The 16,100-nt window shown below is 44.8% G+C and overlaps 1 protein-coding gene across 1 annotated transcript; it reads right to left on the bottom strand.

Annotated features, from left to right (window-relative positions):
• Positions 1 to 3,357: 3,357 nt before the first annotated feature.
• RBBP7 (RB binding protein 7, chromatin remodeling factor) lies at positions 3,358 to 13,148 on the bottom strand. The gene is made up of 12 exons (XM_082482295.1): positions 12,834 to 13,148; positions 12,423 to 12,567; positions 10,292 to 10,434; positions 9,649 to 9,822; positions 8,283 to 8,398; positions 7,513 to 7,673; positions 6,959 to 7,085; positions 6,790 to 6,867; positions 6,136 to 6,212; positions 5,621 to 5,678; positions 4,718 to 4,828; positions 3,358 to 3,947 (listed from the first exon to the last, which is right to left on the bottom strand). Exons 1-12 carry the CDS (start codon positions 12,847 to 12,849, stop codon positions 3,879 to 3,881), a joined length of 1,275 nt encoding a protein of 424 aa, XP_082338421.1. The 5' UTR covers positions 12,850 to 13,148; the 3' UTR covers positions 3,358 to 3,878.
• Positions 13,149 to 16,100: the final 2,952 nt, after the last annotated feature.

Raw genomic sequence — 16,100 nt, 5'->3', positions numbered from 1 at the left:
GTATCAGCGCTAAAACTTCTCTTGACAGTATGCCACTAATCAATCAGAGAGGTATGCTTCTGCAATAATTTACCTTTATCCAGTTAACCAGGATGCAAAACAAGGTCATTAAAAAACCAAAATAGCTTTAAGGCTTTTTCAAGTGATCAAGTGGCGATCTGTCTGGGTCCTGCCAGACACAGCGGTGCCTCGGCAGGTGTTCAGCATCCTGCAGGAGGAGACCCTATGTCCAACAGGAATGAATTCGGAGAATCTGAAGTAAAAGTGAGAGGGACAGTCTATCATGAAACCCTTTAACACTGAGGCTTTCTCTAACACTTTCCAGCTTCCTGAGAGGGCCTGAGGCATTTCGGGAGCCGGTTAGCAAGTTGGACAGCTGGGGACAGAAGCTTCTCGCCCAGCAGCTGCATCGGCTGCCTCAGGCCAGATGGCTCCAGCAGCAGATCCCCCCACTGCCAATCTGTGAGTCAGACCAAGACCACGCTTAGAGAACGTGCTCATCTCCTTTGCCTGGATTCGGCATTTTAGTGGGTTTTTACTGCCGTGAGCACCAGCGAGACCAAAGCATGGTTAATTGGGCAATGGCCTAGCTTCAGCAGCTTTCACGCTGTTTAGCAGAGGTTATCTCCAGCTGCCGCCTGCCTGCTAAACGCTGGCAGCATCTCTGCCTTCCACAGGAACGTTCAAGTGCTTTTGCACCTCCCTGCATCACTTTTTGAGGAACCAGTCTGGCAAAAGGTGTGGAAGGAGACGCGTCTACGCGTGATGACCCAGTGCCTACAACATGGGGTGTTCCTGGCTAACAGCAGGCCAGGAAATTACAAACAAACAGCATAAGAGCAATGCAAGAAGAGCTGCAATGAGCAGTTCGCCCCCTCCTTCCCCCTCTGTCATCTCATTAGTGAGGCAGCAAGAAAACTTCAGCGTTAACAGCCCAACCGTAACAGACACACGAAGCTGAAAGGACTCACTGTAGGAGTGAATCGCACCCCACACACCGGTGCAAAGCAGCCAGTGGGTCTCCTTGAAATCAGCGCCGAGGAGCACTGGCAGGGCTGGTCCGACAGCCACGGCTGCATCAGTGCCAGGAAGAGCCGCCACGGCGCTCTCCGGGAAGCAATTTTGTTTTTCCCAGTAACAATCAATCAGTCCGGCCATTGACCTCTTCATTTCCTATTTTTCAAAAGCCGCCTGTGTCAGAAGGAACGTCAAAAGGAAGTAGGACCTGACCAAAACCCATCCCTGAGTTCAGTATGTTTAATGCTTATCATTTACTGCCACTTGCAAATTAAATTGGCACCCAGAGCAGCCAGAGTTCCCTCTAGATATCACTGCAGGGGCCTTCCTGTGAGGCAAGGAGAGCTGCTGGCCTGCTTACATGTACCAAGACCTTGTCAAGAGATGTTGACTCTTTTGGAGTGACCATTACCAATATCTTTGCTCTACGGCTTCACTGCCATTCCCTCACAGCGCCAGCACGGGGATAATCTGCTGTAGACGGTCACCACAGGGTGCATGCTGGAAGGAAGTTGATTCTCTCAGTGAGCACCTTCTTTAGGAACAAAATGCCAAACCACAGACATCTAGAGTCAAGTTCCAGCTACCAACTGCCACTTCTGTCCTGGAAGGGGCTAGCTTTGGCTGAACATTAATCAGTACTACTACATGGTACCAGTCTCATGAAAGTGAATTACCTCCTTTGTCAAAACCATCTTTTGTTCGTTCCCACCCCACTCCAAAGTATCACTGCTTTTAAGAATGGGACATCACATTACACTGGTCTACTAGAATCATAGAATGGTTTGGGGTGGAAGGGACCTTTAAAGGTCATCTGGTCCAACCCCCCTTGCAACGAGCAGGGACATCTTCAACCAGATCAGGCCTCTCAGAGCCCCATCCAACTTGACCTGCAATGGTCCAGGGATGGGGCATCTACCACCTCTCTGGGCAACCTGTGCCAGTGTTTCACCACCCTCAGCATAAAAAATTTCTTCTTTATATCTACTCTAAATCTTCTTTCAGTTTAAAGTCAGTACCCCTTGTCCTATCACTACAGGCTCTGCTAAAAAGTTTGTCCTCACCTTTCTTGTAGGTCCCGTTTAAGTACTGGAAGGCTGCTATAAAGTCCCCCCAGAGCCTCCTCTTCTCCAGGCTGAACAACCCCAACTCTCTCAGCCTCTCCTCATAGGAGAGGTGTTCCAGGTGTTCTTATCCATTTTGTGGCCCTCCTCTGTACCTGCTCAAACAGGTCCATGTCTTTCCTGTGCTGAAGGCTCCTGAGCTGGACGCAGTACTCCAGGCGGGGTCTCACCAGAGCAGAGTAGAGGGGCAGAAAACACAGGTGCATTATCAACACCCTTCCAGCCATAAATCCAAAACACAGCACCATATCCGCTTCTTGGATGGAAGCAAACTCCATCCCAGCCAGACCCAGTACAGGTAGCTGAAGATGCACAGCTTGAGCCCAGTAACCTACCAACTTGTTAAAGTCAAGTAAAGAAAAGAACAAGTTACTCATCAAAGGAGGTAATATTTTCTACCTCCCAAAAAAACACTTTCAGTACCAGTCACCAAAGTCTTCTATTTTTTTCAGTTTGAGCAGAAAGATAAGGATAGCCAACAATTCATTTAATTGAGGCCTGTCTTAAGTAACTAAAAACTTTCATTTAAACTCAAGTTAGATGCCAACTTAGATTTGTCTGACTGATATCTCCCAAGCTGATCCGTAACTTGTCTGTAGAACAATGATAGATATGGAGATATCTTACCTCTACATGGTCCAAATTCTCCAGCTTTTTCAGTCAGCCAGAGCTCTAGAAGCAGACTGTGTGTTTGTCTTGCATTTGTTCAGATATTAACGCATTTTAGACACCCGCCTGATTACCTCACATCAGTTTATTCAAAAAAGGCTAGAGGAGGGCTCTAACTAAACACAGGTGATACCAATTCACTGACACCACACTGCCATCTTGGCACCCGAGACCAGAAAAGGTTAGAGGACAGTGCTTCCACCACTCTAAACAAAAAACAAATGCAAACACATCCAAAACCAAACTCAGCAGTTACTTGAGTCTGATCAAGATTTATACTGGAACTTTACAGGAATCCTACTGGTCATCCCCACGTATTCCCCAAACCTCATTCTGTTTGTGAAGGATCCAAGTTCTCTATTCCAGTTTTTTTGCATTAAGACAACTCTCATGTCCACAGACCTTTAATTGTGGGGTAAGTTATTGTCCTGGTTTGAGGACTAAAAACTATACATCTTTATTACCATGCAGAAATTAAATTATATTCAGGCAAGAAGGCATTCACCTTATGTCAATGAACAATAATAAAACACACCAAACATTTTATTCAATAAATTTTATTTATGCAAAGCCAATCCAAAAATGTTGTGAAAAAGTGAAAAGCTCTTTTTACATATTAATAAAAACTTCGTGGTTTTTTTTTTTTTTTTTTGCACACTTCTGTGTGAGAAAAGTGAGGATTTGACTGTTTTATTTACAGGAACCCACTAAGTTTGTTTAAAAAATATAGACATAGGTATTAAGTCATTCTTATTTTCCCTAAAAGCTAATTGCTGTACAGTATACAATAGCTCAAAGTGCCCAGATAATCAAGGGTATCCCATGATAAGTTGAATATACATGCTTTTCCTGCCCAATTAAGAATATTCTTGTTTTGTGATGTAATGCTTCTGCCCAGTGCTTGTTTTTGTTTTGGGTTGGTTTTTTTTGGTTGGTTGGTTTGTTTTTGTTTGGTTTTTTTTTTGGGGGGGGGGCAGCTTTTTTTGTTTTGGATTTTTTTTCCACCCTTCCCCCCCTTAAGTAGTAGTCAAATTATATGTCACACCCTGTATTTCCTTAAGGAAGTAGTTATGTTCCTTGACCCTCCAGTTCAGCTGCCGCTATATCCGGTTCTTCATCATTGTAAATGTTTTCTGCCTAAAGACACAAAATATTATAAGTGGTAGACACAATTGCTTTTAAACAGTCTTCTACACTTTATATAGAACACACACAGTAATACCAAGAAGGCACAGACATCATCCCCTCCTCAAACAGACCCTCTCCCTGCCTTTTCTTAAAGGGCAGCCAAATTTAGGCATGTGCATACAGCAGCAGTGTCTTCTCATGTTTTATTTCAGCAGGATAAGCCTTAGCCATTTAATTCCTTACCATGAACATTTTGTTATTTGGACCCATCTCAACCTCAGTCTGAACACACAAAACAAGTTAAAGAATAGGTATTAAAAACTGAAAGCCAGACTCGTGACACACACTTAAGTCTGGTATATTTTTCACTTGTTATTCCCAAGTGATTTTATTCCACATTTATAAGACAACTGATCAAATTCCTGTAACGTAACATAACACGAACTAACTGGAGAGTTAAAAGGCATCTTGCTTCACAGTCAACGGGGGCAGAAGTAAAAAACAGTAAGTCTTGGCTAGTATCGAAGTTCACAACTGCCATGTTTATTCTTAATATTAACTTGTACCTAAGACTTGGAGTCAAGAAATAGCTAGCAGTTACATCTATTCAGGTTGTTTTAGTCTTTGTTTTCTTTTGAAAGCCCTACTCTCCAATCAGTGTAAGAAGTACAGGGGACAGGCTAAGCTGTCCTCAGAAGCTGCCCTGAGAAGAACAAGCCATTTCATTTTCATTTATGCAACAAGCTTCAGAGTAACTCAAGAGCTGTCATGACACTCACCATTTGCCATATCTGCATTATGTTGTCCTCTGATACAGAACAGATTACCCAAGGCTCATTAGGATTCCAACTGAAGTCTGAAATTTTGGCAGTGTGTCCTCCATGAATAAACTGTTAAAAAAGCCACAAGCTTCAGTAAGCCACTTCACCTCTAGAGAGAAATCTGTTAAAACCCGGGATTCAGAAGTTAAATTCATCATGCTGATGACTACACAAAGAAGAAAAGCTTGCTACTAGAGAGTCACAATACAGACATAAAGAAGGCTTGTGTGAAACTGCATTCCACTCGTCACTTATGGACATGGATGCAATTGCTGAGACAGGATTTAAGCCAGCAGTTCATCTTGTAGCAACAACTGACTGACATCCTCAAAATTATGCTACTTCACACAAGGTTGGCCTGTGAAATCCAGCCATATTTTATACCCATTACCTCATCTAATTGTATGAGCTCTTGGACAGTTACACAGAAAACAGAGAAACCAAACTATAAGCATTTTTGTTTGTTTGTTTCCTAAGGAAGCAAAGCAAAACATAAGCTTTTGTGCTTTCTACATCAGTAAGGTTAGATATATGGGACCTAACTGGTCTAATGCAAGATAAACAATGTGAGGCCTTGGCTTTACACGCGTTTAGTTATAGAACAGTACAGGCAAGCACATGGCTGAACTGTAAATACTTTTGACAGTAAAGATGTATAAATCATGCCCAGAACAGCTTTGAAAAAAAATCACTGCCTTCAGAACTGAAGAGAAGCAGCCTACTGCCAAGCTAGAGCAATGGACTAAAAACTGGGGATATGTGAGAAGATTTAAAGAACTGCTGCAGTTTTAGTAGCACAGCCATAAGGCATCATACTGCCATATAACACATCAGTAGATTGAAACCTGAACAAAAGCGTACCAGCAGCTCAGGAGGCCCATCTTCTGCATCCTCTGCAGACTGCTCTTCTCCAATTTTACTGTAAGAAAGTGGTTTGTACTTTTTATTAATAATGAAAATTGCATCCTATATCAGCTTAACTTAACAGTTCCTAGCCTTTGTTTCCAGTATTTACTTTTGCTATTGGTTTTTCTCACTGTCAAGTGACTATAAGCTTCAGGTATAAAACATCAACTGTTTGGCGTTATCATTCCTGAAATGGAATATAACTTGTGAAGCACATGGAGGCAGAAATCGCTTATTACTAAATAAAACAGAAAACAACTCTATTAGCAAGAAACCCTTGCAGAGGAGTAACATTAGGAGCACTGTGCTGCTTCTATTATATACCCAGAAGAACCAGGTCTGAGTTAAGCGAGCAAGGAAGGCTACAGAACAGCACAAATGCAGTCTACCAAGTCAAATACGTCTACAGCCTTTTTTTTTTTTTTAAACTATCTGTTCATATATACTAAAAATAAGGAAATGTTTTTCACCTCAGATCCCATACATTAAGCCGACGATCGGTACCACTTGAAGCAAGAATTGTTTCATTATGAGGAGACCAGTGAACCTATTGAAAGAAACAAATTGACTGGAGCACAGTTACCGATTTCTAGAAGCATATCCTGAATAACCGTCACCAGCACCTGGCCACTAATTTTCAACAACTATACTCAATAAATCAAGTTTCTTCCAGCGCAAAGGATATCCTATAGCTCAGAGTGCTTTAAAGTCTTAAGATTTCTCAAACTGAACAGCCAACTTTATTTCACTATTACAGATTTACCATATAATGAAATTTATGTGTCTAAAATTCACTATTACTTGCACCTACTAAATAGGCAGAGTTCACAATATTAGATTTGAACCCAAGTCCTCTCTACAGCAGGACATTTTAGAGAAACCTTCTACTTGTACTGAAGGTACTTGCAAGCTCCCAGTATATTTTTAGCACTAAGCTGACTACTTGCTTCAGAGTCAAGTGAGGAAAGGCAGAAAGAAACTATGTGGTACTGTATTTGTTGAACGAAAATTCACTATTTAATGTTGAACAAACTTATTGTGGTGGGTCACGACATGAAAATCTACATGTTCTCATCCAAGTCAGCACTCTTCTAGTTTTTTCTACAGCTTGTGAGTTTACCCACCTGAAAAATTTCATCTTTATGTGACTCAAAAGAGTGGAGTTTCAATTTTAAGTTTCGAAGATCCCATAGAGCCACCGTCTGGGAGAAGTAACAAGAAATTGTTTTACTATAATGCCTACAGAATTACCATCTAGAATACTTATGAATTTAAGTATACGCAAGTAAAAACCTTGTCAGCAGAACCAGTTGCTAGAATGAACTCGCTGTAAGGATTGAAGGACAGACAGTTGACCTCGGCTGTATGAGCATCTACTGAATGACTTGGCTTGGACGTGGTGTTAGATCTTGTGTCCCAACTGTTGCAATGAAGGGTTTGGGGGAGGGCAAAGGGCAGGGAAGAGAAAGCAAGAGTGAACACAAATTTTCACAGGAGGTTCTTTTTCACTACACTACATATTAATTTAAGAGACTACATTATTACTAAACCTAAGTCTGAAACTACAGTTTTTATTCCATAACCTTTCAGTGTGTTGTGCCTGTGGTACATGAGCTGTTTGCACCAGCAAGCTGACATACATATTAATTACATCTTATTTTCAAATCATGTGAACACATTAAATGACATGTAGCTTTCTAGTGCTATCAACTATAGCAGTGCTGCAGAATCACTGAAATCTGCATTAGACCATTCCATAATTTGTATTTTTTTATCCAAGTGCTCTGGACTGGTCCACTGATAGCACACAGCAGACACTATCCAGAAACCGCTTAACCCCAACTTACATCATAAGCTTCTGGTCATCCGCCACAGATCCAAACAGAGATTCATGGAGCAGATGCCATGCCACATCTTCTACTACTGCAGAGTGTCCAGTAAAGATTGCTTTTGCATCAACAATTTTGCCTTCTTTTGGTCCAGCACTTACATCCCATAAGCACACAGTCTATAAATAAGAGTCATATTCTACTGTTACATGGACTCTGACTGTATTATCTTTCAAATACATAATCACATTCTACATATAAACAGAGAGATGACACTCCTGAAACAGTTCTTTGGTTTTGAAAAGGAGCATTTAATATGCCATAAGTGAGAAGTAAGCTAAGTTATCAATCAGTTTTCTGCAAATTCAAGGAATAAGGATTACTTATAAGGTCACAAAAGCAATTTAAAGCCCACAAAGAAATTTATAAGCTACTAGTTATATTGATCTTTGAGAGTCTTACTAATTTATGGTCTCAGACCCAAGCCAGTTTAAAGGGTTGTTATACAACAACTTCTTCCAGCAGACAAATATAAAAACATTATGTTCTTAATCAAAAATTTTAGAAAGAACTAGTTGTTGATTACAGCCTAAAGTCAACTGACAGCTTTTAGAACTATAATTACAATATGTTAAAGCTTCCCCACATAACAGTATACAGCTACACTAACCTAGCTTTTCTCTAATTATCTATTACAGCATAAATTAGGAGTGGTTGTTTGGTTGGGTGGGGTTTTTTTTGTTGTTTGTTTGGTTTTTTTTAAACAGAGGAAAAGATGTGGTTTTTACATGATCATCTGATGCACTGAGAAGATGTCCACTCAAATTTGAATTCCATGATAATCCATAGCCTTCCTTCTGGTGCCCTCTTAATCTAAGGTCAGGATTACACTCTCCACTTGGGTCTGAAAGAGAGGAAATTCTTTTCATTTAGTTTCACCTTGCACATCAATCCGTAAGAGTACCATTATCACCTAAGAACTTTGTTTCCATTGCAATAATTGTATTTTATACAACAGCCTCTTAGAGGAGATCTTCTATTAAGATTCTCAAATAACCAGGGTCAGTACTGAGGCCTGTACTGTTCAACATCTTTGTCAGCAACATGGACAGTGGGGTTGAGTGCACCCTCAGCAAGTTTGCAGATGATACCAAGTTGTTTGGCGAGGTAGACATGCTGGAGGGATGCCATCCAGAGGGACCTGGACAGGCTGGAGAGGTGGGCCCAAGCCAACCTCATGAAGTTCAACAAGGCCAAGTGCAAGGTCTTACATCTGGGTCAAGGCAATCCGAAGCACAAATACAGGCTCGGCAGGGAATGGCTGGAGAGCAGCCCTGGAGGAGAAAGACCTGGGTGTGCTGATTGACAAGAAGCTCAACATGAGCCAGCAGTGCGCGATCGCAGCCCAGAAGGATAACCGTATCCTGGGCTGCATCAAAAGAAGTGTGGCCAGCAGGTCAAAGAAGGTGATTCTGCCTCTCTACTCCACTCGTGAGACCCCACCTGGAGTACTGCATCCAGCTCTGGAGTCCCCAACATAAGAAGGACATGCACCTGCTGGAACGTGTCCAGGAGAGCCATGAGGATGATCCGAGGGCTACAGCACCTCTCCTATGAGGAGAGGCTGAAAGAGTTGGGGGTGTTCAGCCTGGAGAAGAGAAGGCTCCAGGGAGATCTTATTGTGGCCTTCCAGTACCTAAAAGGGGGCCTACAGGAGAGCTGGGGAAGGGCTTTCTACTAGGGCATGTAGCGATAGGACCAGGGGGAATGGCTTTAAACTGGAAGAGGGCAGGTTCGGATTGAACATTAGGAAGAAGTTTTTCACTCTGAGGGTGGTAAGGCACTGGCACAGGTTGCCCAGAGAGGTTGTTGAGGCCCCATCCCTGGAGGTGTTCAAGGCCAGGCTGGACGTGGCCTTGGGCAACCTGGTCTAGTGGGAGGTGTCCCTGCCTATGGCAGGGGGGTTAGAACTTGATGATCTTCAAGGTCCTTTCCAACCTAAACCATTCTATCATTCTATGATTAATGTCACCGAAGATATGGACCGTATTTGGATTCCAGAGCCCAACACCTCTCCTCTCAACTGCAGTTAAATACAAGTTTACCCGTCAACAACAAGAAACATTTTGCTTAAATTCAAGGAGTTTGACCCACCTGGTTTTGAAGGATGTTTAGTGTAATCAAATACCAACACATCAGCAGACGGTGTTTTTGTAGCAATGATGCAGGGATTCTGCGGCATGTAACGAGCACGGTTTACTTCACCTTCATGGTTAATTTTGATCTCCGTCTCAATTTTTCCAGTCACAGATCCAAAGCCACCAAACTCTACATTTGTCAAAAAAAAAAAAAAGGTCAGTTTATCATATCAATTATTTTAAACAGCATTTCATGTCATCTCCCCCACTCCAAGAAACAGTGGTAAGCATCTTATCGTGAAGCTTAAGACTAGCACCATGTGACACAACAGTATTAACACTTTAGATATTTTGGATCCTCTATGATACAAACTCTTTCAGATGTTTAGTCTGTATGTATTTGAGGTAGAAGCTTATCAGTTTTCACCGCAACTGACAGAGCTGGTAGAAATGCTATAGGGATTGTACATCATAATATTACTCAATTTCTTCTAAGTTTCCTCTTTTTAGTCACAATTAATGATCTAGAATTAGTGTAAATTGCTAAGTATATGTCAGCTTTAGTATGACAGTATCAGAAAGTTGGAATACCATTAGACAGAACACTTATTAATAATGCTACTTCTAAAACATAATCTAAGAATGCATGCACAGCCCACCTCCTTTCTCACTGTCATATTGTGAAGCATCAAACTGATCATCATTGGGAATCTGGACTCTTGCAACAACCAGGTGGTTCTGTTCATCGGATGTGTGTGTTCCCAAAACCAGCCAGTGTAGAGCGTAATCCTTTCCTTCTGGCCTGTTTAGAGTAATAAATGCATGGAATAAAATTATGTGCTCGGTTCCAGCAGTTTGATAGCTAGCATCAATAACACTCAAGATCCAAACTTCTTCAGGGAGCTAGAAAAGAGAGACTCATGTAAGTGATTCTTTCTTTGTCACAAGAGACTTATGCAATAAAGTGAACTAGACTCTGACAGAAGCAAGCCAAAGATACAACCAGCATGACTAGAGTGACAATACAAGTCAGTAAAAACTGCCACTATGGCTTGAAAGGGACAATTACAATTTGCACAGTAGTTAAAGGTGACACTAATACCTACTCCTGTCTTTAATTCCCCTGGCAGTTCCACAGTACTCAATTAGAAAAAAAAAAAAATAAAAATCAATACTACTTTCTATAAAACACAAAAATCTACAAGTGGCAACCTATTTCAGTTACTTCTCTTAGAAGCTTCTACCAGTTATTATGTTGTTTCAGAAGCTCATTTTTAAACACTGCAAAAATTCTAGCTAACTAGAATCAAATTTCTCTTCTGGTGGTTAAATGCAACATTTAGTAATAAGTAAAAGGCTGGACAGACACTGCCATTTATCTCTGAAAGGAAAAATTTGAACAGTTAAAGCCAAGCAACTTCTGCATTCTTGAAAACAACAAACTAATTATGCTGTCTGAATCCAAGCAAACAGGAATCATTTGGCAAGCATAAACCACCACAGGTATTCCTACACCACTTCCAAGGCATAATCATACATTTTGAGGGAGAAAGAAAGTTACAAAACAAAAGAAAAAACACACAATGCACACACACTTACTTGCATCAGGAACAGGTGTCTCATCATGCCAGGTGCCATAGAAAGAGACAGTCCTTGCCTTAAATGGCTTACATATTTTGACACTGGATAATTGGAAATACCAGGTTTTAAATTGAATATTAAGTCAATCTGCAAAATACGAGGCAAGCAGAAGTGTTCCTCATAAGGGCTCCACACCCTCTCATCCCCACTTCATTTTCTCCATGCCATGACTAGTTAGCTCACATCTCTCAGCATCTTCCCCAAACATTCTGGTATATAAACTTAAGTGATCATCTAACCACCAAGTGTAACGTCACAGAGGTAAGGTGGAATTTTAAAGAAAGAGACCATCCTCTGATTATTTCACGAACTTTACACATAAGATATTTTAAAACCTAGCTGTATCCCGTTTACAACAACAGGAGGGACCCAGTTCTTGTCCACTACCTCAATGGAGCCCTGAGTGGTTACTGCGACAACTTAAGTTCTACAGTAGCTGGCACATGAACAGAATCTATCCCCATCTTCAAAATTCTTTAAGAAATTAACCAGTGAGCCCACAATTTTCAGGGGGAGGTAGAAGAATGGAAAAATTAGAATATGTAAAGTCAACGGTGAGCCAGGCACAGAACCAGCACACGAAGCACCAGTCTTAGAACAATACTTTCTTAAATAAGTCCAGACTTAAAAAAATAAATAAAATTGGAGACAGACACTATAGCTCCTACAGAATAGTGATCTGTAGTGCACACAAGGAAAAACAGTCTTCAAGAAAAAGCTAATTTGGTACATAGATTTCTCTGATCAGAATTAACTACAGAAGAATGTTAGGTCTCACATATATCAATAAATTGAGAAAGATTTCTCTCCTCACACCTCATGACATCTTCTGCTAGGCTAAGCTAGAGTTCAGTAAAGCATCAACTTGTGACTTTTTACCTCAAAGCTTCCGCGTACTCAAAGGGTTTTTAAAGTTGTAAGCAAAATAAAAGTGTTACAAGCTCACAAAGAGCAGCCTAACACAAATTATTCTCTTCCTGCATGGTTTTTATCCTCCCATTACTTCGCAGACACGGTTAGCAGAGACAGAAAGAGCAACGGAACAAGCAATTGCACACTGCCTCAGCTCCTGCTTTGCAAACTAAGCAAACCAGCAGCTGAGCCCTGTGCCTCCCTGGCACCTTCCAGGCCTCTCTTCCCTTCTCTCACCTGGTCACATCAGGCAACCACTGCACGGTGAGGCTGGGCCACTCCAGAGCATGTGTCATCACCAGGTCGTACAAGAAGGGGGTGTTTTTCTTCCAGATCTTGTACTCCTCGCTGATGACGCGCTCCTCCACCGTGTCCTCCAGCACTGCGGGAAGGGAGGGAGATGAACCAGGGGCCCGCCCGGCACTATACCAGGGAGGCGAGAGGGTAGGAGAGGGGGATCCCGAAGCGCCTTCAGGGGCCGCCGGGGGGACAACTGCAACCGCCCCACCCCACCCCACCCCCGCCACTATCCCGTCGGAAGCTCCTTGGAGAGGAAGCCCGGAGGGCGTCAGTCTTCCCCCTACACCCCCCCCCCCCGGGCACACGCGTCCTCGCCCCGGTGGAGAGAGGGAAGAGAAGGCCTCCTACCTTCCTTGCTCGCCATTTTGGGGAGGGGGGTGGTGGTGGCGGAAGGGGTGCGCGCACAGGCGCAACGCGGCGCAGGAAGCAACGACGAACAGCACCAAGGGGAGAAAAGTAGAGCGGGCGGGCGGGAGGGAGCGAGGGCCGCCGGTGAGGGCCCCTACGCCGCTGCCGCCACCGACACAGCCCCGCCACGCGCGGCCCGCCCACTTCCAACCCGCGCCTCGCGCCGCCGCGCATGCGCCCCCCGCCGTACCCACGGCGGCCCCGCCCCCAGCGGCAGCCAATGGAAGGGGCGGAAGGGCCGCGGAGAGCGCGCGCGAAACAGGGCGGGGGGCGCAGCACCAGCAGGGTGCTCCAATCAGGCGCTGGGGCGCGCAGAGCTGACGCGGGGCGGGGCCGCCCTAACAGCCGCGAGCGCCCGGGAGCCCCCTGGGAGCAGCGGCGGCGGGGCCTTCCTCGCCTCGGGAGCGCCCGGCCTCGGCCCCCAGGGGGCTGACGCGATGCTCAGGGGCGTCCGTGCGGCGGCTCCGGGGGGGGGGGGGGCGGGGCGGAGCGGAGGGGAGGGGGCGGGGCGAGGAGGAGCCAAGGCGGGCGCAGAGGCGGTCGGTTGGCGGGCAGGGGGAAGGCGAGCCGGGCGGCCGGTCTGGGCCCGTTGGTGCCGCGAGGTGGGGCTGTGGGTAAGGCGGCTCCAGCGAGGGGAGTGGAGTGGGAGGCAGCAGGCGGACTTGGTGCTGCCTCACCCCGAGAGCCCGTTGCAGAAACCGCCTCACGGCAGCCGGTGCGAGCTCAGCTCGTGCCGCGGAGGCTCAGGCGCGGGATACGCTTTAGGCGTCCGGGTTTGACGAGCCCGAGCTGCTCACCGAAATTTTGCCGTTGCCCCAAAATCCCAGCGTAGGGGCGGGGCGTCAGTGGGGCCGAGAGGCCGCTACACGAGCTGTGCGGAGCCAGGCACACCGCGGGGGTGTTAATAACCAGCTTCTCTGCTTGGGCGGTGCCCCCGGGCCACAGCGTGCCCTCGGGGACAGGCGCGGTCACCGCAGAGGGCACCGGCGCTTCTGCTCTCCCCCGGTAATTAATGACACAAGCCAAACTGGAAAACACGCAGTACTGCTGGGGAAGACTGGAGAACCGAAACAATACCCACGAGCATCTTTTACACTCTTCTTCCTTGCAGAGGGATAAAATGAAAATTCAGTTCAAATCCCCTCGAACACTTAGGAGTGAGTGAAGAACAAAACCAGTCTTCTGGCCCTCTTGTTACAGCTATCTTACTCGTTACTGCTGCTCTAAGGCAGATTTACCAAGTAAGGCATCAGTCATTGCGCGTTAGAAGTAGAACTCGGGAAACAGGAGTAGTAGAAGTATTAAATCATTCATTAGTTTACATGAACAGAACCCAGGGTACATTCAGAAAGGAGGGATAGTGCAGTCAGCGAGAGGGGAAATGGGAACAAATTACTTTTTTCTACAGAAGTGTCCGAAATACAAAATGCAAGATATCCCTTGCCACCAATCAGAAATCACAATAATTCACCCGTTAAAGGAGAGAATAAGAGCCCACATCTTTGACGCCAGTTAAAAAATGATGTCAGCACAAATGAAGACTAGAGATCAGCCTCCTGGAAGCAAGGGGAGGCAGCTACACGCAGGGGATGTGGGAGAACCCAGGGAGAGCAGGGAGGAGCGGTGCCACAGCCGGCTGTGCAGGGCTGCTGGGGTGCTGGGCAGCCGGCCGTGGGCTGTGGGGAGAGCTGCTCAGTGCAGGGCTGTGCTCAGCCCCCGGCGCAGGGGCTGCACAGGCTCTCACCGCTGCAGCCTGTCTCTCTCAGCTGCGCTCCGCAGTAGATGGAGGTCTGGGGCTTGGGCAGTAAAACAGAAATGTCTTGGCCATCCAGCAGCTACCAGGCAGCCTGTCTGCATTGGATACAATCGTAGGTTTAGCAGCAACGAATGACAGTTGAACTGTATTTATTGTGTCTTAACTAATAAACCCTAAATTATATTAAAAACAGCCATGAATCCCACTTTACAACTAGGAATCATAGAATGGTTTAGGTTGGAAGGGACCTTAAAGATCACCTAGTTCCAACCCCCCTGCCATGGGCAGAGACATCTCCCAGTAGACCAGGTTGCTCAAAGCCCCATCCAGCCTGGCCTTGGACACTACAGGGATGGAGCATCCACAACTTCCCTGGGCAACCTGTTCCAGTGCCTCACCACACTCAGAGTGAAGAAATCTGTAAGTAAAAATGGTTACAGAGGCAACAGCTGAATAGTTAATTTTTTTTCGGCAATGGTGCGGAAAATAACAGAATGTTGCTTAGCTTTCTAGAATAAATGCATGTTTGAACTATTTATTAGTTGCGATTAGGTCATGGACGGCACTGAACTGCATTACTGAATCCTCAGTCATGTAATATCAGTCAGTCTTACAGAAGTTTTATATCCTATTGTTGTCTAATAGGGTCAGTGGTATTGTCTGACTACTGTGGTGAGCGACACAGCTTCTTTTAAGCAGTCACAGGAAAATCAAACGTATGACTTTGCCACCATGCCCGCCCAGCATTTCTGTTCTTCTCTGTTTCAGCTATCACTAACCGCAAGATCATTTAATTTAACTGCTTTCTGTTCAGCTTGAATGAACAGTGCTTGCCACAGCCTTAACCAGGGTAGATCTTTCTGGCAGCTGATGACACTTTCTAGCAGAACAATGGAAATAGAGGCAGTTAGGAATCAGGTTAGATTCTCCTAAATCCCCCTAAACATTCAAAGGAACTTTTTCCTTGAAATTGCTTGGGGTTTCTTAGCGTGTTGTGATTTGGAGTCTTCAGATGAATTCTTGCTTCAGTACTAAACTGAGGGAGCTGAATCCTGTATCAGTAAGGCTCATATGCCTTGAGTCCCAGAAGGGGAGGAAATTAGCTCTGTAATGGAGCTCACTGTGCTCAGCCAGAGATAGTGGCAGGAGAGAGGGGAACATGCAGCCAAATAAGAGCCAGCACTTTTTAATTTCCCTCTGTGAGGACACTCTTAATGGGCTGAGCCTTCTACGGTCTGGACTCAGTTTTTCAAACAAGGAATCCAGTTATGGAAAATGTTTATGTCTGGGAGAGGCTGGAGAGTCAGCGGCTGGTAATAGCAGCTGAAGGTTGCAGCATGGGAACCGGGGAAGAAGGCTGAGGTAGGCAGCCAGCTCCTCAAACAGGCAGCCTTCCTTAATGGACTGTTGCTTTTTTGGCCAGAGTGCTGAAAAACAGAAGTCTTTTGGTG

Source organism: Vanellus vanellus (genome assembly GCF_965231255.1).
Source record: "Vanellus vanellus genome assembly, chromosome: 1".
Classification (NCBI taxonomy): Eukaryota; Metazoa; Chordata; class Aves; order Charadriiformes; family Charadriidae; genus Vanellus; species Vanellus vanellus.
The sequence above is the reverse complement of the archived record's forward strand: the minus strand, read 5'-3'. Positions and strand labels throughout refer to the sequence as shown.

Excerpts from the sequence above, each read along its gene's own strand:
- RBBP7 (XM_082482295.1), bottom strand. Across the intron at positions 10,435-12,422 it reads TGGTTGCCTGATGTGACCAG|GCCAGAAGGAAAGGATTACG; the intron begins GTGAGAGAAGGG and ends TACTCTAAACAG. Across the intron at positions 6,213-6,789 it reads ATAAAGATGAAATTTTTCAG|GTTCACTGGTCTCCTCATAA; the intron begins GTGGGTAAACTC and ends TTCTTTCAATAG.